The 26482-nt window shown below is 38.7% G+C and overlaps 1 protein-coding gene across 2 annotated transcripts; it reads left to right on the forward strand.

Annotated features, from left to right (window-relative positions):
• The first annotated feature begins 1392 nt into the window (after positions 1 to 1392).
• N4BP1 (NEDD4 binding protein 1) lies at positions 1393 to 26227 on the forward strand. Of its 2 annotated transcripts, XR_010071015.1 has the most exons (8): positions 1393 to 1787; positions 4555 to 6308; positions 13641 to 13771; positions 14182 to 14278; positions 16718 to 16825; positions 20046 to 20153; positions 22230 to 24172; positions 24962 to 26227. XR_010071015.1 is itself a non-coding variant. In XM_063334418.1 (7 exons), the coding sequence occupies exons 1-7, from the start codon at positions 1542 to 1544 to the stop codon at positions 22564 to 22566; spliced, it is 2781 nt and encodes a 926-aa protein (XP_063190488.1). In that variant the 5' UTR covers positions 1393 to 1541; the 3' UTR covers positions 22567 to 26227. The 2 variants fall into 2 exon arrangements, 1 of the variants encoding a protein (XP_063190488.1); XM_063334418.1 differs by having other exon boundaries at positions 22230 to 26227.
• The last annotated feature ends 255 nt before the right edge of the window (positions 26228 to 26482 follow it).

Below are 26482 nucleotides of genomic sequence, written 5' to 3' on the forward strand. Positions count from 1 at the left end.
TTCATTTTTAATATAAAGTTTCTTGCTTACAATTTCAGTTGTAATTAATAATTACCATAATGCAACAATGACTGCAGTGACTACATTTTAACAGTTGATGGCACCAATCACCTCAAGAAATTGCCTAGCTAAATGTTAGATTACAATCTAATATGTGAATGTTATAGAAGAATTTGATGGGAAAGCAAAACACAAATGTCTAAACCACAAAACCAGAAAAATTTTTTCTTCAGGGAAGTACAGCATCTTTCTCAAATATAACACATCATCAAAACCCTATCCTGTTTAGAATGTGTGTATGTGTGTAAACGCAGTGTGTGTGTGTACACAGATGTAAATTTTTCCATTTTACCATGCCACAGACAAAAATTATATTGGAATCAAAGACATAACACTTCAAATTCAGACAGGAAAACATATATAGCTATACCTGGCATTTAGGGTGATTTTCCAACGTGCTAAGAACTGCAACCTCGTTTGGTTAAAAAGTTTCTATCAGGGATACAAATGCCTTTATCAAAATGATATTTTATCTTTTTATACTAATCCTTTCCTGGTGTAACATATAAGTAGATTAAAACAAAATATGTACACTTAGATAACACAACCATAAAATGTTCATCCTCCCTTAGGAGGCTATATTTAATGAACAGCTACTAAAAACTACCTTCACAGTGATGCTAAAGAGATGGACAAAACAAGTGGGAATCAAATAGTCTAGGGGGAACTTGGCAGATACTGACTTGCGTCTGGGATGGGAGGAGATGAAAGAAACTAAGATATTTACTCCTTTGTGCAACAATTGGCAAGTACTGTCAAATCCAGGCATTCAAAAGTCTAGTGAAGCCCCAGAGCTACTTTTTAAGATCTAATCTTATGCTTCACATCTCATCTTAAGACTTGTAAAAGTGTGTCCTGTGTTTTCTGAGCTATCAGAGCTAAGGATTTGGGGATGGGGGCTACACTTCTGTCCCCTGCGACCACAAGGGATAAAACTTACATTTCTTTTCAAATGAAATCCAAGACGACGATACCAGGACATGGCTGTGCCAACAGTGTCTTAAAACCAAACTTCTGGGCTGTGAAATCGTTAAAGAGGAAGGTTTCTTTCCTAGGCAGCTGGGCGTGAGCCTCTTTCCCAACCCGTCAGGCGGGGAGAGGCCGCTGTGTGCGGACCGCGCCTGGCGCCACCGGCTGTAGGGAACCGCCCGCCTCTTCTCCGGGCACGCCTGCAGGCACCCGAGCAAAAGAAGGAGGCGGGCGGCTCAGCCTCTGGCACAGCTCCAAGCTTCGCCACACACCGCCCGGCCGCCGGGGAGGCGGGACGGGGCCCGCCCGAGGGAGGAGCGCTTCCCCCGCCCTCGCCAAAGATGGCGCCGCGGCTGAGGCGAGGCGCTCTCCACCTCCCAGCGCGGGGCGGCACCGTCGCGGGCCGATGACGCGCGCGGGCGGCGCGGAGGGTGCCCGGGGATTCCCCGTGTTGTTGTCCTGGGGCCCGGCGGGATGGGCGGCTGCAGCGCGGGGCGGCGCGGCCGGCCCTGATGGCGGCTCGCTGGGCGGCCCACGGCTCCGAGCCGGGGCTGGATGAGTTCACCGTCCCGGCGGAGAAGAGCCGCCTTCTGGAGGGGAGCCTGGGCCGCATCGAGGGCTTGTTCGAGGTGCGGCTGGCCGTGTTGGGGGCACAGGGGGACTGGCGGCCCGCCATCCTGCCGCCGGGCCCGCCGTCCGCCGCCGCCCGCATCTGGGTGCAGCTGACGGGCGGTGGGAAGGCCGTACGCAGCGCCAAGGTACGGGGCGAGGGGAACTGGGGGCAGGGCGGGAAGTGGCGCCCAGGGGTGTCGTGGGGGCTGGGCCGGCCGGAGGGAGGCCGGGGGCCGCGTCTGCCGGCGGGACGGGCCCCTCCGTCCCGGGGCAGGGCTGGAGGCTGCTTGGCGCGGGTGGGAGGCAGAAAGGGTGGGGGAAGGAGTCAGTGGTGCACGGGGAAACAGGAACGGTCCTGCCTTGGCAAATAGGTGTGTTCCTGGTGCCAGGGTGTCTCCGGTGGTGTTGACATGAGTGCAGGGAACAAAGAGAAACCATTCAGCTGAGAAGTGCAAAGTTCGTCGGCGTGGCGGAGCGCCCGGCCGCCGCCGCCTGGTGGGACGCAGCTGCCGGCTGCCCCGGGGGCTCCGGCACCCTCCGAGCCGGCCGAGTCGTGCGCTCAGACGCGGTTACAGTGTGTCGCTCGCCTTTTGCTTCCCCCGGTCAAGAAACTCTTCAGGGTTGGCTGGGTGTCATCGTGTTTCACAGTCGCTTCACAGACTTCACTTGTTCTGTGGCATTTAGTAGCTTATTAGCAGAGCTGACAGCTTAACAGAGCTAACGTTTCCTTCGTGTAAAAGTTGGCAGTCCAGACCGCTTCACCAGCAGATAACTTTTTTAGCTTTCTTTTTAGCCAAACACCAAACGAGAGAGCCATCTGTGTGTGGCTCTGACTGTGACGCTAGTTGCTACGAAGTGTCTTTACAGAATTATTTTGTTAAATCTCTTGTACAGCTAACCTTTTGGGGGGGTTCAGCAGTAGTGACAAAATTAATATTATTCATAGTGGGCTTGGCACCTAAAGCTGTTTGAATCATGTGGTGAGAACGATAGTGTGAGCACTACCCAGGCTGGAGGTACCTTTCAAAAGCAAAATCTCAATATGCGAGCATTTGTGTCTGTCTATTTGTTTAAATACACATATATATCCTCTAAACCAATTTGCTAGTATATTTGGGCTCAGAAACTCCAGAAGCCATTACAGGTAGCATAAACAGCTATTCTTCGCTGGGCAGCTGCAGTACAACTTTCTCTTTTCCAGAAAATTAAAGTCTGAAACAAACAGCACAATATTTCCATTTTCTAATTGCTGCTTTTCCTAATAATATACAAGATGTTTTCTACTCCAAATATTTAAAGGGTATGAGAGACATGACTTCCCTTATCTGTAGAGTACTTTTCAGACCCTATGTGGAGGGATTATTGACTAGAAAGTATGAACAATTGCATGGCTTTATTGCCTCCCTTTAAAAGGTTTTTTGATAGTAATTTGTATTTTAATTCATCAGTCACATGCAATATATTTTTCAGTGCTGTTTAGTAAATATAAAAAAATAAAAGTTCACAGATTTTTAGTATCCTTTTTTCTAATTATGTTATTGTCCTGTTGCTCTGAAAAAGCAGTCATATCACGACTAAGGCATGAAAAGTAATCCTGTGGATTTTATTGCAGAAGCAGTTTGTGCTAATATGGTCTTGGAGCAGCCTGTGGCGATGTAACTCAAGAGACGATAGGAAGTGGTGTTATGTTATCCATTACCTTGTATTGGTTTTCAGTTCCACTTAAAAGAGAAGTTTAATTTCTGAAAGTAAAGATAATAAAATGTGGTATACTTGAGAGTCTGTGACTGCAGCTTAGAAACTGGTTTCACTACATTGCATAATTTTAAGCACAGAAAGAGACAGTTTGGGGAAAAATAATGCTACCTGAAAGAAGAAATAACGTACTGTGTTGACAGAGTTCTGAACTCTGACACATTTAAAACAAGGTAGTATAGTGAATTTGCCTATAGCAACTTCTAGGTGGCAGAAATAGCAATGGGAGGTGTTTTTTTTTTTAAAAAAAAACAAAACAAAAAAAAAACAACACACACAAGAGGCAACCACCACAGCATATTTAAAACCTGAACTTCTAGAACACAGAACTAGCTGGAGCCTGGAGTTTTCTCAGTTACTTGTCAGTATCATCTGCTTTTTCAAAATACTGCGTTTCAAAGCCTCATGTGGAAAGCTGGCTTGCTGTTGAGCTTTTTGGGTGTGATTTTCTTTGGTGTTACATATCTGTTGTAAGTAGGTGCTCTGGCAGTTGTAGTTTTAAAATACAAATGTTTTATTTGGTTACTAAGGGAATCTGTGAGAGTCCTGATAGTGGTTTTGTCATTTGTTTGGTTTTAGCTCTTTTAATGGATACTACTCTGGCTACTAGTTATGTTATGCCATGCTACATGATCAGTGTCCTTGATTCACTAGTAGTAAGTATAGAATAAGTAACATGTAATAACTACTTAAAAATACAGGAGAGAGCTACTGCTGTGATGAGCCTTTGGAAATTTTCTTTAGAAACTGTTTTTAGAAGTTCAGTTTTATGGACTAGGTAGAATTCTCTAGTGCAAGGCATTTGTTCGTGAAGTGTATGTTCTCTTTGACCAAAGAATGAGAATGGGAGAATAAATTTCTTTAAACTTGTCTTTTAAACTGTTTGGGCTACAACTTAAATACTCTGTTACTATCCTTTTCATTTAAACAGCAGGTTATAAAAGAGAGTTAGCCTTCTGAGATCTATTTAAAAATAATTTCAGATATCTGTATTTTATCTCTATTATCTGGTTTACTGGCAGTATTTACTTTGTCGCATTTGTTATGCTAAGTTGGCTTTATTTTCTAGTGTACTTGTCCATTACAGACCTAATCAAAACTAATTTTATATATTAGCTGTTTACGAATATTCATTCTCGTGTCTCTTTCTCCTTCTAGGAGTATATTAAGGGACTTTGTGAACCTGAACTAGAAGAAAAGGAGTACTACCCAAAGGACATGCACTGCATCTTTGTTGGTGCACAGAGTCTGTTCCTCAACAGTCTTATTCAGGATACCTGTGCTGATATAACAGTGCTGGAAATAGGATTGCTCAGTATTAAAGGGGGTGCAGAAGCTGTTGTTATGGCTCAAAGTCACATTCAGCAGTTTGTGAAGCTTTTTAAGAGTAATGAAAGCTTATTAAGCGACAATGAGTCAGGGATTAAAAAGCAATTCAGACAATTTGTGGAAGCACATGCAGATAAATATACAATGGATTTACTGATTTTGCCTAGCTCACTAAAAAGAGAACTCCTAGCTCTCACACGAACTGAATGTTGTGAAGTGGAGAGCGATATCATAGATCTTACGGGTTCTGAAAGCCCAACAGAGTTTTTACAGAACAAAGCCTTCAAAGTAATTGCTACAAACAGAGATGGAAGAGCAGATGGTGAGGAAGCAAGAAACAATGCCGGGACACCTGTAACTGAGCTTACAAAGCAAATGGACACTGTGTTTTCTGATGCTCCTGAAACAAGTTTTGTTCCCATAAATGTTGTGCCTCTGTTAGAAGTAGAGGTGTCTAAAGAAAGACAGTCATGTAAACGAAGATCCTCTGATGATGAGGAAAGGCTCCCTAAAAAGCATTTCTCTTTGGAAAATGATCAGGAAGTAAAATCCGCTTCAGACAGCAACGCAGTTATTGATCTGCTTTCGGATGGCTGCAGTGAATCAGATGATCCCAGTTACTGCCTTAAAGAAGGTGATGATATCAGTGAGGAAATGGAATATAAGATTCTTGTGAACTTTTTCAGAACAATGGGGTATTCCCAAAATATTGTAGAAAAAGTTATTGGTATCCTAGGACAATCTGTGGAACCGTTAACATTGCTAGAAGAAATTGAAAAGGAAAACTTAAAATTTCAAAAAGAAAGTGAACAGTCATCTCAAAAGCCCAGAACTATCAATCCTCCTTTAGGAAGTAATGCAGAAAATTCACAAAAGCTAGAAGACAAAGGCATTTCTAGGAATAAAAGTCCACTTAAATCCAATCATACTACAAAGGAGACAAAAAAGGAGTATCACAAAGTAAGAGATTCACCAGGCATGCAAGTTGATGCAGAAGACAAAATGCATATGTTGGTATGCAAACCTCCTTCTCCTTCCAGAAAAAATTCAGCTATATGCTGTAAACAGAGAGACATTTATTGCCCTGGTAAGAATCACAGTTCAAGGTCAAGTGATATAGAAATCGATGGTGGTGTAACTTTCAGCACTATACAAGCTGGAGCTCTAAAAGAAGTTGATTTTGTAGCCAGAGGGAGCTCAGATGTGCAGCGTATTTCAAGTAAGACTAAAACTGCAGTTCAGCAAAAATCTGCAAGGCCCTCAACTGTACAGAATAGTCATCATGGTTTTGAGGACCAATTAGGACACTGCAGCTCTTCTTCTCAAGTGAGATCTCTCAACCAATGCCAAACCTCAAATTCTGAAAATCCTATCCCAGACCAGGTGTTGTCTTCACAAATACATCTTTCAAATACTGATAGAGAGACAGTGGGACCACACAGACGTCATCCTGATCCTTCAGTTACTGGAGTTCAAAGATTTTTGGAATCTCTGAAAAAGCCATACAAACTGGAGTTGAAAAATGAACCTGGGAAACCCTATTTAAAACATATCATTATAGATGGAAGCAATGTTGCAATTTCGTAAGTATTGTTCTTTTCAGATATCTCTTCAGTAAAAGTTCAATGAGCTTTCAAATGAAATAGGGACTAAGAGGTTGCTGTGGCATGTGTAAAGTTTTTGCTAGCTAGCTTTTTGGTGCCCAACAGTCCATGTACACACAAGGTTTTTCAGCTACTGGTAATGGCTGCATGGGTAACTTATGGTGAGGCTTGATAATGAAAAATTACATGAGATTGACAGTAGCCATTTTAATTTCCAATGCGTAGCAATTTTGATAGTTTTTATTCTCTGTTTAGTGACAGCATTCATTTTATAACTGACTTCTTTTGGAGTTGTTGTTATTCTCACAGCATGAGATACCGTGCATGGAAGGAAATTCAGAAGTTTTTAGCAGGTGCACTATATGACACTGCAGTACACAAATCCAGCTAGAACAGTGTAGTTGTGGGATATTCTATCATGAAACAACTCTTGTAGTATTTACTTTTGGTTTAAAAAAATTACTTAGCCTGAAGTTGAACAGGTGCAATAAATGGTTAAAATAGAATAAGGAAAATCCTTGATTTTGACTTAAAAATTGTTTGGTAATTGCAATATACTGGAAAATATTTTCTGTAAAGCCTTTTAAGACTTAGCTTTCTTGTTCTGGTAGAAACTTGCAAATTTGTAAAAACAGGTAGCTCAGATTTATGAAGCCCAAATACAAAAACAATCCAAAATGAACTTAAACTGAATAGGCAATGGAAACTAAAACTAGGTATACGTTAGAGGCAGATAACATCATTTTCGATAACAAGATGTTTCAAAATGAAAAGTGAACTAATTCTACAGCATTTCTTACTAGGCAGTGGTCAAATTTGAAGCCCGATTTGTGCCATTTCAGAGCAACGTACTTTGAACTATCAGTGCTCCAGCTCAATGTAACACTTCAGTCAGAAGTAATTTCAGTGAGCTCAGCTCTGTTGCAAGCAATTTTATGCATGAAACTTAATTTGCACTGCACGCTCCTAACACAGGAGTTGAGTTACCATCAACTTAAGTATTTTGGTTTTATTACTTTTGGTCTTAGTGTCTTGTGGTTTTTAAAGTGGTGGTTCTTATATGGTAGTAAGGTATTTGTCCTTTAACAACATTACACATTAGTGCTTGAGTCCTGCTAATTTTTGCAGGTGTAGGCATGCAACAAAAATATTCCATCCCCCTCCATAAAACGTGCAGAATAGAACAGGGAACTGTGTCTATGTGTGCCCACACTTCTTTTATTCCTCCTGATACCTGAAAGAATGTACGCAGACAATAGTAAACCATTACAGGGCTGTTGGATAACTGTAGGTTGTTGGCTGATAAGGCACTATGCAAACAAACCCTATGAAATGGGCACAGTTAATACTGAAAAGATCAAGAAATCCCTTTCACTGACTATAATGCAGGGATTTTGCATTATTGTAAATATCTTCTCATTCCTCTCTTTTTTTTTTTCCTTCATCCCCCCAACTGTTTCTGTTGTAGACAACTTTGGAAGGCATTGCCAATTACAATTTTCTTTTTTTATTTTCTCTTTTTTAAAGTTTGTTATAAATAACTGGAATAGCAAAAATCACTTAGAACCTATATCTCTCTAAAATTTTGTGCTTTGCTTTATTAATTTTAACATTTGTCTCGTCAAAAACTATCCTTGAATTGGTTGCTGTGCTCTATTCAGGAGGAGGCTTGGATTTCTTCTTTTTATATTAAGTCACTTTGGCCAGCACGCATGTCAAAAGGTTTTGTCAGCATTTGTGTTGTGGTTTCAGTTGGGATAGAGTTAACTTTATTAGCAACTGGTATAGTGCTGTGTTTTGGATTTGGAATGAGAAATACTTTTGATAGCACACTGGTGTTTTCGGTTGTTGCTAAGCGCTCAAGGCCTTTTCTGCTCCTTACGCCGCCCCAGCAGTGAGCGGGCTGGGGGGCACAAGAAGTTGGGAGGGGACACAGCTGGGACAGCTGACCCCAGCTGACCAAAGGGATATTCCATACCATGTGATGTCATGCTCGGTATATAAAGGTGGGGGAAGAAGAAGGAAGGGGGGGACATTTGGAGTTATGGTATTTATCTTCCTGAATAACTGTTATGTGTGATGGAGCCTGGCTTTCCTGGAGATGGCTGAACACCTGTCTGCCCATGGGAAGTAGTGAATGAATTCCTTGCTTTGCTTGCGTGCGTGGCTTTTGCTTTACTTATTAAAATGTCTTTATCTCAACCCACAGGTATTTTTTGTCACTTTTGCTCTTCCGATTCTCTCCCCCATCCACACTGTGGGTAGTGAGTGAGCGACTGCATGGTTCTATCAGCCAGCTGGGGTTAAACCACAACAGTTTGCTGTGGGTCTTCTTGTTTTTTTGGTTCTTTTTTAGTTTTGGAATACAAAAGTGAGCAATGACAAATGCAATATTTCTTCTTAATGAGGAAGTGGTAGTTTTTAAGAATAAACTGACTCGCTGTTCTCCTGCTCCACTCACCAATGTAACAATAAGTAAGAGTAAACTTACTATGAGAATTAGCGATTTAAGATTTTTTTTGGTGCATTCAAAGTTCCTCTGCTGAACTTGCCTAAGCCCTTCCAAGTGCAGAAATTAGTTTTCGTTCTGGAACCATGCTGCCAGAACTAAAATGGAGTACTTCAAGCAAAACAGTAGTAATTCTGAGAAAGATCATCTGTATCCCCAGACAAGTGGGAAAAGTTCAGGCTATTTCTTAAAATAGGCTATATTTTAAAATATGGATTTCAATCTTGGAAGCTGGAAATCCTGAAGAGCCTCATATTAGCTCTATTATCTTGTATTTAGTTGTAACTAATTCTTGAATAGGATATTTTCAAAGAATAGGCCAGAGTACTACCAGTAATCCCATGAATTCTGGAGGATGCTCTTAGACTGAGAAAAACACATCTGACTGGCTAAGATACATGTATCATAGGTCATCTACTTCCAGCTATTAGATGAAAGAGGCTTCCCAAAAGAATAGGCTTAAGTGCTCTGGGGAAGAAAATAAGCTTTTTTTTTTTTTTGGGGGGTGGGGTATGTTCTTTACTTACGTAGAGTACCAGATGATACCTGGAAATTCCTAGACATATAGTTCATTCAGAAAAAAATTCTGCTGATCTTTTAAACTTAATTCATGTAAAAATGTATCTCACTTAGCCTGTTTTTTTGACAGGCTGCTTATGTGTTTGCACATGTTTCTGCTAGATCACTATTTTTCCCCATTCAAAACAAAACATACATTTTTCAAGATGATTAGCTTCAAATGCAGTTTAAGGACCAAGGACCTAGTAATATAGAAATGCTTGCAGTTAGTCCAGAAAGTCTCCATAGCACAGATGAGGTGTCAAAAGTAAATCTAAGTAACTTCCTCTGTTTATGAGAAGGAATGTCTGAAGATTTCTTAACATGTAACCTTTCCTACCAAGTGATCATTAATTGAAGAAGATGATGATCATCCTTATAAATTGATTTCCCCAGGTTAAAGAGCCCAGAGCTAGACCTTCATGACTGGCAACTGTTAAACCTTTCGGGTCAATCACTGCAGAATTAATTGAATTAATACATTAAGATTTTCTGTCATTTTATAGTCTTGCTAACTTCAAAGGGGAGGTCTGACATGATCCAGAACTCTTGACACTGCTTTAATTAAAGTACAATGTTTTGTTACAGTAAATTGTTTTGAAAGTAACCTTATTTCCTCATGTTCCAACTCTGTTATTTAGAACACGGTGATGTAAAAAAGCAAGTCACAACTGAGTCAGGCTACCTTGAACTTTTTAAAATGATTTCCCAAACATGTATTAGTGGAAGAGAAATGCAAATTGTTGGGATCATGTAGAAAATAACAAACACACCACATCCTGTTTGTCTAATTATTTATTTATTTAATACGGAGAGATTTTTTTCATCTGTGGGGTTTTCTGTTGGGTTTTGGTGGTGGTGTTTTTCTTAAGAACAGCCAAATACATCTGAAACCAATGAATTAAAAGATGGTGAATAAACATCTACCGATCTCCCTGATGGCTGTGAGATTACTGTAGGCAGTGCTCTCCTAACTTTGATTTAGCAGCCCTATCAGTAAAAAAATCTTCGAGCATGCACCCCCAATATATGTGTATTTATCAACTATATATGTGCATTACTGAAGTTCCAATACCTCCTTCATGCACCCCAATGGATTGTCTTACACAACAAGGGTGCCCCCACATTAGAACGGGGCATAGTAGCTGAGTACCATTGGCATGCAGTCCCCACATACTGTCATAGAACATCTGCTGCCTGCCGCTCAACCAAATAAAAAATCTGCTTATGAAAAGCAAAGGACAGAGAACTGCCTCAAAATAGCAGAACCACCAAGATATTTAAATGTGCTACTAAATAATCAATGCATGGGGCCTGGGGGTTTTTTAATGTAGGTATTCTGCAGCTTCCTTCTGGCTAAACAATGCCTCATTATTTTCTTACATCTTAGAAACTGAAGAATTGATTTCAATTTTGATTTGAATTGTTTTCAGTTTTACTTCTCAGTACCTTGAGGTTATGGACATCTGCTTCCATGCCTGTGTTGGTTTGGGGTTTTTTGACGCCCGAGTGTCATGTGTTTGGGGGATGGGGTGGAATGAATGCATTGCCTGCCTGCTTGGACTAAAGCTGAATGGGCTTCCACATCACTACTTGTGTCTTAACTCTTGAAGACTTCAGGAAGCTGAAGAATTTTCCCTCTTGACATGTGCAGCCTAGTAAAAATTGCACATTGATCTCTAAATGCTAGCTGTTCTTTCAATGTGCTTGTTGAATAAGAGAAGGTCCAGGTATTACTCTAACCACTAACAAGTATTTTAAAAAATTGCCTTTCTTTATGTGCCGAAAACAGGCCTTTCAGGACAGACCAAAACATCCAGATAGTTGTCAGGAAATTTTAAATTAAATTTTATTAAAATGTGGAAGAAACTCAGAATGAAAGAATAATTGAATGGAATTATTTCTTGCTCAAATTGTTTGTAAATAATATGTGCTTTCCTTAATTAGTTACAAAACCAAAAGGAAGATGTTACATGTCCCAGAAAGCAACCTGCTGTTTGGTGCTTTGTGCTGCTTATGATCATCTCTCGTTTAACTTCAGAAATACCTTTGTAGGGTCTTTATGGGTTTTTTTTAAAGAACTTGGACAGCCAAACCTGGTATTTACAATGGCAGTAGGGGAACAGATGTAGTCTTTGAGATGGGTGTCTTGAAAAGACCACCTTGCTGTGGTAATTTGCTGTCCTTCAGATGTTTACCTAGCTCAAATAAAGCATTTCATATCTCTGTTCATCTAGCAGTGACATATTTATAGCTCACCTTAATTCTACATGTTATTTGATAAATATATCACTTATATTTACAAGCTCTTTTCTTTTTTCTTGAAGTTGCTACAGAGCAGGAGTGTTTGATCATACAGGACGAATCAAGAGCTGCTGTTCTAGGCTTTAAAATGTTTGAAAACTAGAGAGTACTCTGTGTAGTTGAGCAGGTGTAAAGCTCTAAAACAGGAGAATGGACAAGTAGAGAAGATGTAATTTTCAACATGAACGTGGAGACCTCTGCATCTCTTGAAGTCCAGTTGAGAGCCATTAATACAGTGAAAGTGTTTAACGGAAGTTTTCCAGTTTATTGAATAGGACATCTAACTTAAAGTGGGGTGTGATGACTGTGTTTTAAGTTTATAACCTCGAAGGCTTACAAGGGGTAACTCTTCTGTGACAATTGCATTCCTTTATTTGACTGCTCTTGAAATCAAGAACACCTGATTTTATTAGGGCAAGTGTGGTGAAGGATCTATTTTTTATCTCCAGAAACTCTGTTAATAACTCAGATTCTTGCCTCTTGTAGTTCAGATGTAGCTTACTCATTTTTCTGCTCTTCTACATAAAAACATTCCTCTCCAAATTCAGAGAGCCTTAATAGATTTATATTTTGATAAATTTATTTTAAAATGAGTCTACAAAATTGGAAAAGGATACATGAATGCTAATAAAGGCTGAGTTTCACAGTAAAATATTTCCATGGTGATGTTTTAAAGAACTCTGTTTAGAAGACTTCCTGCTACGTTTAAGTAGGGGTTTAAAGGTAAAATTCTATTCAAAACTAGTAAGGCTTACTATTAGGCTTATAATGTACGATTGCGTGTTAATTAGGAAACCAGTTTAAAATACAAATATCTCTTGATCACTTATTGTTATGAGAAGCACTTCGTAGTGTTTTAACATCTAACTTGAAACATAGAGTATGTACTACTTTGTAAGAAGTCTTTTGCTGGTTCATGCCATCAGATTCATTCTGAATCAGTGTGTCTTTTCTAACTAAATATGTCTTTGTTTTGTCTAAGTGTGGCCTCTAATCTATGAAAGTATGAGGGGAAAAGTTTCTGAATGAAAACTGGATTTAGCCCGTGTAAGGTGCTAGTAGGTGTTCTGTAGGAATTTATTCTAGAGGTATTTTTGATTCTGTCTTCTGTACTTTGAGATTCTTCTTCCATTGTTCTCCTGAAGTTCAGTTTCCAGAATCTGGTTAGACAGTTAATTGCTAAAGGAGGACTTCCTGCCACGTGTTAAATGGGCACATAGGATCATTGGGATAATTCAGATTGAGAGGGACCTCACAAGGTCCTCAACTCCGATCTCTGTATTACTCATATTGGGCAGTTGCCACTTTTTCTGGCAAGTCACTTAACTGCGTTGCAAAAACAGGTAATGAACATCTTACATTTTTAAATGGGGGAGAGGGGAAGATTGCCACTAAAATACAGTGTTTTGAAGATCTTTCTTCCAAGATATTTCATTATTTTGCATGAAAATGGTAGCTCAGATTGTTGAAATGACGGTAGAGGAGGCCCAAATATCTTAGATTATCAGAAAACTTCAGATGTAATCCTTGGGAACTAGCTGAACCGAAAGTGTTATATTTTGCAGTGGGACTGTATTTAGAACTACTACATTATTGGATTATGATAATTTTAATCTATAATCAATAGATTTTGGAAACCATCACTATTGGCCTCTCTTTAAAGCTAAACCCAGTTCTAATTACCCAAATATTGTTGTGCCCACAAAACTGAAAGGAGACCGAGCTTTAAAGTTGCAAAGTGATGTTTCCATTCTCTTCTTTTGATGAAGATCTCTTTCCATTTATGAGATTCCTCATCTATAACATCCATGTACCTCTTATTTTGGTGACGCAATATGTGTAAGTTAAAGCTTCATTTCGCAAGGTATTGTTCTGTTTTCTTTGTATTCATGGTAGTAAAACTCTAGTGAATTTAATCTTTTTCTTTCTTTCACTCCTAGTCATGGTCTAAGGAAATTCTTCTCCTGTCGAGGAATTGCAATATCTGTTGATTACTTTTGGAAACGTGGCCACAGAAATATTACCGTATTCGTTCCACAGTGGAGAACAAGACGTGATCCTTACATTACAGGTGAGGGAAATAGTTTCCTAATGTTTTCTTTAACTGAATTGTAACTATTTTTTTGGATACTTCTGTGAAGGATGAAGGGAGGAGGAATACTTCATAAAACATTAAACATGAGTAACTGGGTTTCCGTGTACAACCTGAGACACTCTAAAGTGCTGTTTAGGCTAACTGATGTGCCATAAGTGGAGGCCTTCTTGTTTTGTTTGGGTTTTCTTTGCTCCTTAACTTCTAGTTTCAGCCTCTTCCTCACCATTTATTAGCAATTCTTCAGCTATCAATATGTCATTTCTGAAGATTAATACGTACAAAAATACCAAGCTTCTCTGCTAATTATATCTCAGACTAATTGTCAAATCTAAATAGCTTAGAAGAAAGCTTTTGTTTTTAAGAACAGTTGTTTCATGTTTTAACAGAGCAGGATTTCTTAACACAGCTCCAGGATGTTGGAATATTGTCTTTAACCCCTGCAAGGATGGTTTTAGGAGCAAGAATTGCTGCTCATGATGACAGGTATGGAATATATGTAGTTTTAAAGTCTTTTTGAACATCTGACTAATGGTTGTAAAAGCTTAATAATTCATAAATGGTAGTATTAGCTAGTTCTTCAACCTGTCCAGACAGAGCGCTGTGCATCTAATTTAAGACTGAGCTCTAAATCTGTTACGTTATTTTACTGTCCTAAGAAACATTTTTATACATAATTCTCTAATAATATTGTACATACTATTTCCAGAAATTCATGGAAAATATCAAATTTTCATGGCAATTAAAAAAAAAAAAAGTTAATCCATTTCAAATGTTATCACTTGCATTGAGGAAGAAATTAGTCTTTTAGTAATGTCTTTATGCTTTCCTGATCATCATTCTACCCCTGAGTTGTCTTTTATGGTTGGGGAGCACTATCATAAATCTGATCAGGTGCTATTTTGGTTTGGGTTTGTTTTTTGGGTTGTTTTTTTTTCTGTATGCCATTGTGGCATACTGACATAGATGTGTATTTGGAGCAGTGTATTTGTAACAGCATGTAGGCTAGTAAATTTCAAAGTTAATTTAACCACCAAGTTCAACTTCAAAATGTGGAGGATCATCTTTCAGTGAACAACACTAAGCTTTAGGGTTTTTTGTTGAGTGTTGGGGGGTTTCCTTACACTTTTATTGCCAGATTTTCTCAGTCTTAACATGCTTAAAAGCAGTTTGCAGCTTCGAAATTGTGTTCTGCAGCTAGCTACAGTTCGCTGGACTTTGGTTTCTTCCTTCCTACTAATAATCATCCAGACTATATTTTTCTGACCACAAAATTGTCAGGTTTTTGCATCGTGGGCATGCCTGTTTTTTGTTAGGTTGCGCAGTCACGTACCTGATTGCAGAACTTGATACGCAAAAGATATGTAGAGTGCACTTAATTTATCTTCCTTGTTAAGATGTAGCAACTCTGATCTCTTAAATCATAATGTTGTAGCAAAAAAAAATGTAGAAGGCAGCGAAGTTGGAGTTGCTCACACACTAATATCTTATATACACCCAGCATTTCATATAAAATGCTATGTAGGTGCGGTATTTACAGTTGATATTACTGTGGAAATGAGTGTTGTGATAATATATTGGCACTTTCATCAAAAGTGTACTGTAAAAGAACACAATCTGTTACCTCTTTGCTAAAATAGTTTCAAATGGCAAAAAGTTTTTTTTTCTGACAGGTTAAAAAAAAAAAAAAAGAAATTCATGATATTTTCTTAATAGATGAAGTAGATACTTTTTGTCCTGGTTTGAGATAGAACAGAAACAATTTTCTTTTCCGTAATTTTACTTTTCAGTTAAGTCTCTTCTAATTGACTGCACCGTCTGAAATTAATAACTTATTTTTCAGACAGTGTCTGCTTCTAGCAGTGATAAGGTCTGATGTTTACAGTTAACACTAAGGAATGGTATGCAGAGAGCCTCTTGCTTGTACTTGTTGCTGTAACAAGCAAGGTCAGCTAACTTTATGTGCCAAGTTGGAGGGTCAGAAGTGGAAGTGTAAAGGGTTTGCACGTGTGGGTAGGAGTGGACAGGACAGGTGACCCCCAAAAGTGGCCAACCGGATATTTCATCCCATCTGCGTCATGCTCAGTATAAAAGCTGAGGGATCAAAGGGTCAGCGGTTGGCATCCAAGGAGGACTCTCTCTGTTCTTTTGCTTTTGATCCCAATCCGTATGTTCCTGAATCCAATTCTTAAATCCAGCTCCCGTCTGCTGCTGAGTCTAGTGCCAGGGCTTGCCAGTGACGTGATTGTCATCCTGGGAGCTCGATATTGGTTTTGTATATATTTGTAGATATTTCATTATTTTCTGAATAATATTTTTATCTTATCTTTTTATGGTTGATATTTCATTAAAGCTATTTTAAGGTTTTTCTCAATCTATAAGTGTCTCTCCCTTATCCTCTCTCCCTTCCCCTTCTGGGAAGGCATCTGTCATTCATTTAGTGGCCAGCCCAGCCTAAACCATCACACCTTTTGTCATAATTTATTTAGCAACAAAATGGTTACAGCACTCTTTGTCAACAAGTGTTGACGGGCTAACATGCATAACAATATCTTGCAGAAGACAGATGTTAATGCTGAGCAAAAAAGTATATGTGTTGGAATGTGTAATAAATACTATACTCTTTTGTAAAGGAAACCATTTATCTCTACAAATATTTCAGAATCTGATAATCATGTGGGTTTGGGGGGCTTTTACGGAAAAAAAGCCTCCCACGAAGACTCTTCTGCGCTAAATAAATGCATGCTACCTAAAACGTTGTTTAAAGTTACATGGTGGGTCAAAACAGTAATTTCCTGGTAATCGAAGTGCTTGTTTTCATGCAAATAGATTACTCTTGTGTTGTTTAACATTTAGTCTGCTTTACTGAAAATTGTCTAAAGATCTAGAAAACTATCTTAATGGTCTTTGAAATGAATTTTACAGGTTTTTATTACACCTTGCTGATAAAACTGGAGGTGTTATTGTGACTAATGATAACTTCAGAGAATTTGTGACAGAATCACGTGCCTGGAGAGAAATTATTCAAAAAAGGTAATTACTCAATTTCTGTGAAAGCTTAAAAGGATGTCTGTCCTTACAGTTGTTCATGTGGGACTTTTTATTTTTAGTTAATCTATCATACAGTTCTGGTAGAGCCCAACAAAGTACTGTGTTTGTTTCACCACTTTGATTCAAGGCATTAGAATCATGTGTTGAGTAGTCTAATGTCCCTATTATTTATATATTCTCTGATGTAAACCTGTTAATCATTCACATAAGTAGGATCTTGGTGTAACAGCAAAGCTATATCACTTCTGAAGCTCAGTGTTAGACCCTGTTAGAGTATACACTTTGTTGTCCATTCTCATAGGCCTTCTTGTTCTACATTTCACTCCTTCAAGGAGGCGTGATAGCTGATGCAGACATACAGTATCACTTTCAAGGTTTCAGTATTGTCGCAGATGGAAATGTTTGACACTGTTATGATTTAGCAGTGATTCAAAACTTACTGACGATGTGAGGTAGATTAAGAGGTTGAATTTTAGTAGCACTTAATCATTAACCGATTTAAAGATTTACAAAGTGATTTAATAAAATAATTAAACACAACTTATGTACAGATTTGAAGATGACAAGATTCACACTAATTTACCATAAGGTATCCCAAATTAATACATACACATATGAGCAAAAGCATATATCCCAAATTATATGCTTTTGCTTAGATGTATATATATTAAGCACACACATGGGTCTCTAACTGTTGGCATCAAAGATGCCTTAGTAGTGGGCGACTCCAACGAGCTGACAGGTACCCCTTTTGACTCCTATGTGTGCACAGACAAACAGAAGAACAACCACATCTGTAAAAGCTAATGGGTATATCAGAAACACATAGACTGAGAGGTGGATGAAAGGGAGCCTAGCCTACAGATAAAAATTTCCCTTTTCCCAAGTTTAGAGTAAATACTCACAATACTGCTGATACTTATTTCGGCATTCCTCAATGGGTGAAAATTGAGACTCGGGGGGTATTGACTTGCCCTGGCCTTCTAATCCTCAGGGTGTCAGCCTGAGTGACATCCCAACTCAGGGGAGGTGCTGGCCACAGCCCACTGCGATCCATAAGAGTTCAAAGGGTCTTACTAGAATCACTACTTGTAGGATCCAAGATAACTGTCTTCTGTCAGGTACTTTTCCACTCTGGCCCAGGTAGGACAATGGGATGTTTTGGTACTTTCCACCAGTTATACCAGCCCAGAACCTGCTAGATCTTGGGGTCCCGGTATCCTCCCCTCTGTGGCCATGATCCATATATTGTCAGGAGTGATCGATTATAGTTATTATTTTCAAACAGTAGGAGTTATGGGAGTCAGGCGCACTAAGGGGTTGCGATAGTGTCCTGGTCCATTGCTCTCCACCTTTTCTTTCTTTCATGTTAGACTATTATGTATCTTTCTGGTTTGTTGTATTATTCTGTGGCTCAAGGGGGGAGGAAATTGTGCCAAGTACCAAGAGGCCTAAAGGAGGGGGAGTTGCACCACCGCAATCCGCCCTGTGACTAAAGTCAATATAACTTATAGACTGGCAGTGTGGTTGCTTCTTGCCTCTATGCCTATAAACAGGGAATGCTGCAATCCAATTATAATTTGAGGGAAACTTTGTGTTTGGCTGATCTCTGAGTTTCATTAAATGTGGTTAAGTGACATTATATATGCAGGGAAATTTTTGCAAAAATGTAACTTGTTTAGCCATCCTCCAAACTCTAATGTATAAAGCAATTTTTAACAACAAGCATAACATAACAGCAATCAGTAAGATCACAATAGGGTGCAACACCAGGTTTAGTATTCCAGTTGCTGTAGGAGACCATCCAAACAGGACTTCCCACCATCGATATTCTCCATCTCCTTTGACTCTTTTTAACACTTGATGTATTTCTTCAGCATTTCAGTTGACTGTGATAAGGGTCTTTTTGTCTGGTTTCTCGTGCTTGTTGTAGGAGGCTGATTAAATCAGGGTGGTGAAGGAGTTGTTTGATTATAGTGGTATTCATTCTGATAGGTGTGAGTTGTAGCTGGTAATATAACATGTAATGTAACCAATCATTCTTTACTGTGGTACAACAAATTGGCATAGTTAAACAAAATAATAAACACTTGCAATATATCCCTGTAGCCATTTCCCTGTGATTGTTGAGTGTCCTTTGGGTTTAGAGGAGTTCACTTAGCTATAAAGTATCCGTGCTTCAGCTTGTAGACTCTTTGTGAAGTAGGGTTTCTCCTGTGCAACTGGTTTCTTTTTTTAGTTCACTTAGGTTTTTGTTTTGGTTTGGCTTTTCCCTCTCCAGTTGAATCCAGCAGTGTCATTTTACTATTAAAGTATGATCTTCTGTTGCCCAAATTTCCCACTAATCCCTCAGAGTCTCCCTGACATCTTCCGAGGCTACATCTCCTGCAGTGACTGGGGTCTGTATAAGTCTAAACAAGTAAATGAAAACTGCCTTGGATTCTGACAATGTAGCTGGGAGGACATGGAACTGATGTTGGCTAATCATGTAGGTATTTATGCTATTTCTTGAGTGAGTTCTACCCAAGTCAGGTTATGTTTTCCTACAGAACTTCGTCAAGAATACTTAGCACGTCATTCAGAGTCTGTGGTTTTTTAAGAGCCTGTGTTAACATCTGCTATTAGTTTTACTTCTGGGGAAATTCCACTGTACCAAATTCTCTTCTCACAAACAAATTTTAGTTGAACTGATTTCCTTTAATGCAGATTTCCATCTGTCCCAGAATGATTCCAGAAAAAAAGCTTATCATCTTAACTGTAAACAGCTAATGCTATGTTTGCTAGTTATGTGGCTTTCTGATAAGATAAGCATTTTAGCTGTGTGGTTGAAGATCCTTACAAGGAAGGGGAGTTTGAACAATCAGAAAATCTTCTCTAATCACCAAGAAAATTCCACCCTGGACTCGTTGCAAAAGATTTGCAGTCATCCAACACTTGCTGTCAAAAAAAAAAAAAATAAAAAAAAAAAAATCTGTGTTCTGCAGTGCAGTGGGAACAGGTCACGTAAGCTCCCATTAAATTATTTTGGCAGTGAATGCTTGTTGTATCTAAAATGGGTTGCTAGTGAAGTTTCAGTGACCCCTCATGTGGGGTGAAGTGTCTGCTCAGCAACTTGTCCTATGCTACAGAGGTGAAGGGCAGCAAGGGCGTAAATTGTAGTAAATAATTGTTAGTAAATAATATTGAAATAACTGTCTTGCAGGTTGCTCCAGTACACTTTTGCTGGTGACATATTTATGGTTCCTGATGACCCTTTGGGAAGAAATGGACCCAGGCTAGATGACTTCCTTCGAAGTGAAGGCTGTTCTAGGTACAAGCACTGTTTTCACTTCTGTTTGAGACAGTTACAATTTCAAATGCAAGATAAACCATTTTCCATGTTCGCTTGAACAATTCTTTAGATCTATACAGTAAAGGTACAGTGAAATTAAGCAAGAACACTGTAGGATGTAGTAGCTTAACAAAAACATGTTTTTCCTATTACTTCAGTCTGTTCAGAGACTGCTGATGACATTTGCACCTAATCAAGATCTCTCTCAGAACTCAGATAAGACAATAACTTCCTCTGAAATTTGGTTGTGGTGGCTTTCGTACAAGGGTGGTCCAAACTGTGTTAACATGGCACAAATCTGCCAGTGGTTTGGGTATCTATTCATCTGGTATCCTGTTAATTACAGTGATGTTATTTAAAACATCACTTAGTCATAGTGGGTCAACAGGTGCTACAAAAGGAATACGTGTTCTTTGTCATGGGAGAGGCATTTCACTTCACACTTGAGGGTATTGTACTGTTAAAAAGATATTTTTTTTGAGGCATTGTTATTAAATGCATTTGTATTTGAGTCATAATTTTAAATATTAATAAACATCTATTGTTCTGTTAAGATCATTGTACTTTTTAAATATGCATATATTCAAAGTATGAACTTGGCTTTGCATTAACTGCCAAGACTTGAGAATGGGTTTGCTCTTCAGCACAAGAAAATAAGCTGCTCTTCTTTCACCAGCTTAGGAATTATAAATGCTAATTTATACTCCTAATGAGAAGTATTGAGAGAGCTTTTGGTCTTACAAGCAAGATGAATAAAATTAGCAATACAAATGAGAAGCTATACTTAAGGATTAATACTAAGAATAAGGAAGAATCTCAGCTATTTGAAACAATTGAGGAAAGTGAGACGTATATACCAACAGGTCACAAGTTGTTTTAAAAGTAGGCATGTAATATCAGTTCTAGAACTCCAATAAGAAATGCTAAGAAAGTGTCCAAGCTCTAATATAAAACCCTTACAAGATGTCAGTTGGAACACTGTGTTTCAGCCTCCTGTGCCTGAGAAAAATAAAGTGAAAACAGTGTGTTCTGAGAGATGGTTGTAGAAATGGAAAGAGGCTCTTATGAGAAGATTCTAGAAGAGCTTGATTTCCTGTCTGTAAACTTGGAACTGGAACTAGGCTTTGGTTTTTGGGGTGTGTGTTGGGGTTTTTTAAGATTGAGGAAAGGTAAAGACTTAATTTTGTTAGAGACTTTTCTACTGAATTAAATGATTCAGAAAGCATAAATGGCACTAGGCATAAGATCAGAAACTAGAAGGTTCTCGAGCAGTTAGAGAGCCTTTTCATGTTGAGTAGTAGGAGATGTTGTAACCTAAATGCTTTTAAAATGGAGCTCTGTAATTGAGCTACTCTTTCCCTTGGTGGTAGGAGAATGTAACGTGAGTTCCAGTTCACACTTCTATGTTATCTGGTGGCATCTGAAGTAGACTTGACCCTAAATTTTGTAGTGCTAGCAGCTTAGAGTAGCAACAGCTTTGCAAAGTCTGAAATGAAATCTTGGCAATTGAGGAAGAACATTCAGATCCTGAAATTACTGAAAAACTTCATTGCCCCAGTAAGGATATCATATGAGGGAAGCAAGACCTTGATCTAAATGTGAGCATAGCTCACAGTCATGAGTAAGTGTATGTGAGGAATAGCCTTGTGGAGCATTTGGAAGCCTCTTTGGCCTGTCAGTATTTTCACATGTTCTGAGTCAGTGTACATCTGTTACATGTGTCTTTTTATCCCTTTATCTCAATAATACTGATGTTGATACTTCCATGAAATAAGCTTTGACTGTTGCTGTATTCTGCCAAGTAAAGTACTCACAGCATATTGGAACTAGTCGTAGATAATGTTAGTTAATGCTGCAACTCATGCCAGATTCAAATTGAAAACTGTTACACCTACGGTTTCGTTTCACTTTGAAAAAATGCTTATCATTTGGTTCCAATCAGTAACTAGCCAAGCAGCAGTGAAGTATAGGAGTTATACACATTTTTCTTTTCTGCCTTTGTACAGACACTAGCATGTCCTTTACCTTAATCAAAATTTTTATTTTGTTCCATAGAGATTTTCGGTCAGCACAAAAGGCTTTACAGAGCAGTGGACAATATTCTTCTGAGACGCCTTTCTTCATGCCAGTCTCCAGACCAACCAGTAGCAGTCAACAGCCTAAAAACAGAGTACATGGTGATCGTTCATCAACGTGGCTTCCTCTGGAAACAGACATACAGGCTTGTCTAGCAACTCCACCACAGAGATCTGCCTCAGAAACAGTACAGCTAAGAGAAGCCCTGATAAAAATTTTTCCTGATTATGAGCAAAGACAGAAGATTGATCAAATACTAGCTGATCATCCATTCATGAGAGATCTTAATGCACTGTCTGCCATGTTGCTTGACTGAATATTTTACAGTGTTTTTATATCACAACTGATAGTGACTAACTTTGAATATCAGCGTGAAGAAAAATGTTGCTCTATTATGTTACTCTGTGAATATTCAGAACCTAATTTTACTTGTATAAACAAAGATATTTTTTGTGTATGTTCTGTTGCTAATAGATGCCAGTTTTTGGTAAATTAAAAACTGCTGCTACTACAGATTTGTAATAATACTTTCTATGAAAAAAAAAAACAACAAATCCTCTGCTTCACTTGAATTGCTTGTTAGAGCAGTAGCAGTTCTAAAGAACTGTTACCACTTTAAACAGCATGTTAGCACTTTTTAAAAACCCCTTTCCTCAAAAGGTAAAAATCACGTCAGAGGCTTAAAATTTACTCTTACAGCTTCAGATATATTTTTCCAGATGCATGCATAACATACTATAACATAAGCCATGCACCTGTCAGATATCATTGTTGGTGTTTGTATCTAGAGTATAGATGTTCTTAGAAAACCTATACTCTACTAGTACCACCTTCACTTACGAACTTTGAAATATTTCTCCGTGGAAATAAAACAGACCCGTTTAATATTTTCAGATATGAAGATTTCTACATAGTGTATATATGAACCTACTTTCCTTAAGCCTGCATTGTGGATTTTGGAAATAGGCTATAGTTTTCCAACTGGACATCAGTTTGAAGATCGGTGTATAGGAGCAGTGGATGTTCGATGTATCATTGAAGTACAGTCACAAGGTGGCGTTATGCAACTGTTGGTTGGTAGTGATCAGCAGGAAGGCTTCTGGCATTCTGAAGTGCTTGTTCTTATATAAAGAAAGATTAAATGCAAGATGGATAAAAGTAATTGTAAGAGTGTTGTGGATAAAATTGTGTATTATATGAATAACTTACGGATACTAAGCAGCCTTCTGATATTACAGGCAGCTGAGAAGCTTTGTATATATGGGTGGAAGTGCCCATGGAATGAAAATAAACCAAGAAAATCCATTTGCCTGTTCATTCAGGTTGAGAGATACTATGCTAGAGTAGTTGAGAGGGAAGGTTTCAGTTAGAAAGTGTAAATTCACAACTTTCCTTAATAGAAGATATTTATAATGCTTTAAAAGATCCGTGATACCTACCTTGCTTTTTAAATTGGAAATTCTTCTGACCATCCAGAATAATTTTAGTATTTTTAACAACCTGTGCTGTTACCCGTTTGTCTTTGCCCTACCTGTTCTAAATCTCAGTGCTGTGATAAGCTATGAACAGAATGTGATGCTGTTTATATAGAAATGGCATACTGTCTCGTGCAGAGCTAATACACTGCAGTTAACTGCCAGCTCCACCCCTTTAAATCTGTTCTGGGATCTATCCCAAAAGTAAGGTGCAAAAAAACCCATAATTTATGAAAGCTGACCAATAGGAACACTTTCAAGAGCAGGAGCAAAGTGAAGATTACTGTGGGTGTATGTCTCTGTACACGCTTAAGTCTGTTATACCTTCCTTTTAACAGGTTTTTGGTGCCAAGTGTTCACATCAGTAAAATCAAATCAGACTGTAAAGAAAATGTGGGCTACAGAGCCCATGTTAAACTTCTGACGTATTGAGCCTTGCCCTGAAGCGTAAGTATAGTGGCTTTCTCTCCAGTTCCCTGCATTCTGAAATCAGTCTTTGCTTAAATGCAAAAGAGCTGAAATATGCTGAGGAAATAAGAGTGTTGAAAGTCTGTCATCTTGCATGACCCTTTCACATGTATTGTGAAGTCAGAAACAGAAGGCAAAGTCTTGATCTTCCCTCAACAGGAGAAAACTGAAAGATGATTACAGCAAGAGCAAAAGAAAAGCATTAGGAACAGTTATTACAGCATTTCAAAAACATGAGGATAAAGAAAGGTTTTAAATATGTTTCTACATCCAAATAGACAAATCTTAATTATTTTTTTCTATAAAAATGAGTGGGAAATTAGATAGGCAGAGTCATTCTGACCACCGTGTGTTTGCCAAGAAGCAGTGCTTGCCTACTAAGTGCTACGTGAGCACCAGGTTCTGTCCCCATAAAAACTTTGTTACGTTCCTAAAGCCTGTTGTCACTGATTGGAGTTGGTATCACTTTAATAAGTAGTAAGAGAATAAATTACCGCCAGTGAAGGGCTTTTCCTTAACAGGGATAGGATCCCACAGAGGACAGTGGTGGTGAATTGGATAATTGTGCTTAGTTGTACATTGGAGTGAGACATAGGAACTTTGGGTCTGTTTTTTAATTCCTAATAAGCTCCTCTAGAGGCAATCAGGAGAATCAAGGAAATGGAAAATGTCTCCTTTGCACATTAGTATACTCAAACTGAAACCAGCTGTGCAGTACAGAAGTGCAGATAAATAAATGTGGTTTTGTTCTCATTTGTTTGTCACAAGGAAGGAAGATGATAAAAATTGGAGTATGACACTGCAGGAGCTGCAAAAGATAAGTACCATGTTGATTACTATCTAGTGTGGGAGACATGGTGAAGTATGTAAACATTACTAGCTAGCAGTGGATGGGGGAACTGTATTAATGCTAGTAGATTTCACTTCTGTGCTAAACATCCGATTTGGAAGGAATTAAAGAGGAATGTAGCATCAAATGTTCAGCAGAGTAGTAGCTGATCATGTTTTCATGACACAAGAAGCCTAGCTGGGAATAGTAGCTAGCTAAAACCTGTAAATTTACCAAGTTTTCCCAGATAGAGGACAGACTTGACAAATCAACTGATTTTGGTGGCAGAAGCTTATTGCGGGATGTTAAAGCAAGCTGTCAACAGCTGAAGTTCCTGTAAAATGATACCAATTGAGGCCAAAGGTTCTTTATTTTCTGTTTCTCTTTTTTTAGGTTCTATTGTCCCTTCAGCTTTGAGTTTTAAACACTGCATCTCTGTTAACGAGGAAGATGAAAAACATAACCAGTATGGTCTGAATTTTCCTTGAGGGAAGTGGGTGGAGCTGTTGGCAATGCTATGGTAGAGGAACACCCAGGGTGGCATCTCAACTGCACTTAGAACAAAACCATCAGTGTCTTTCAGTTTTGTTTTCACTTGTTCTTAGTTCCCTGTTAGCCTACTTACTGCAAGTATGGCTGTTCATAAAATCTGTAAACAGCCTCTCTCAGTGCACAAGAGAACTAGCACTACATGAAACACAGCAACCAAGAAAGCTTTCATGGGCCCAACAGAACAAGTTTTTTGTTTTGATTTTTTTTTTAATCACAAAATATGCTTTTTTATACAAGAAAGTTGGTCTGTGATTCTCCTTTATCAACTGTACAAAGTGCTGAGTGGAATGAGTAGAGGGAAAGGTCAAGTTGAAGTCCAAATGTAGCTAGAATGTTCCTGATCCCTAGAAAAAACTAATTTTCTGTGATATGGTATGTATCACTAATACAGCTTTCAATTTCTTGGTATTTCCACTGAAATGGGAAGATAAAGGAATATATTTTTGATCTTGCTCAGAACTTCCCTGTTGTCTAGGGAAGATGTTCATAATTCCAAGTAGATACAACTACTTTTACCTGAACAGCCCTGAGTTTACTCATGATAGTAAAAAAGTGCCAAGACCCAGTAATAAGCAACAAAAAACCCCAATTCCTGGATATATGTATAATCTCCTAGCTCCATACAAAAGCAATAAAATGTCATTATCACCTGAGTGCATTCAAGTAGTTGTCTGTGTGATAACAAATGCGTAACTGTGGTTTAGTTCTGCTGTGATCCTTGTGTAGCAAACGGTGTAGTTAAGTACCCAAGGCACTCTGCATTTGTCAGTTTGGGACCAGCGGGATTGAGCTCTAAGTGATGATCTTAGAGCTCTCTACGCTGCTTCCTGCATTGCTGCCAATCCCAGGCAGCTCATGCTTCAGATATATTGTTGGGTTCTGTGCTGGCAAAAGAAGCATACAGTGAG

This window comes from Chroicocephalus ridibundus, chromosome 4 (genome assembly GCF_963924245.1).
Source record: "Chroicocephalus ridibundus chromosome 4, bChrRid1.1, whole genome shotgun sequence".
Lineage (NCBI taxonomy): Eukaryota > Metazoa > Chordata > Aves > Charadriiformes > Laridae > Chroicocephalus > Chroicocephalus ridibundus.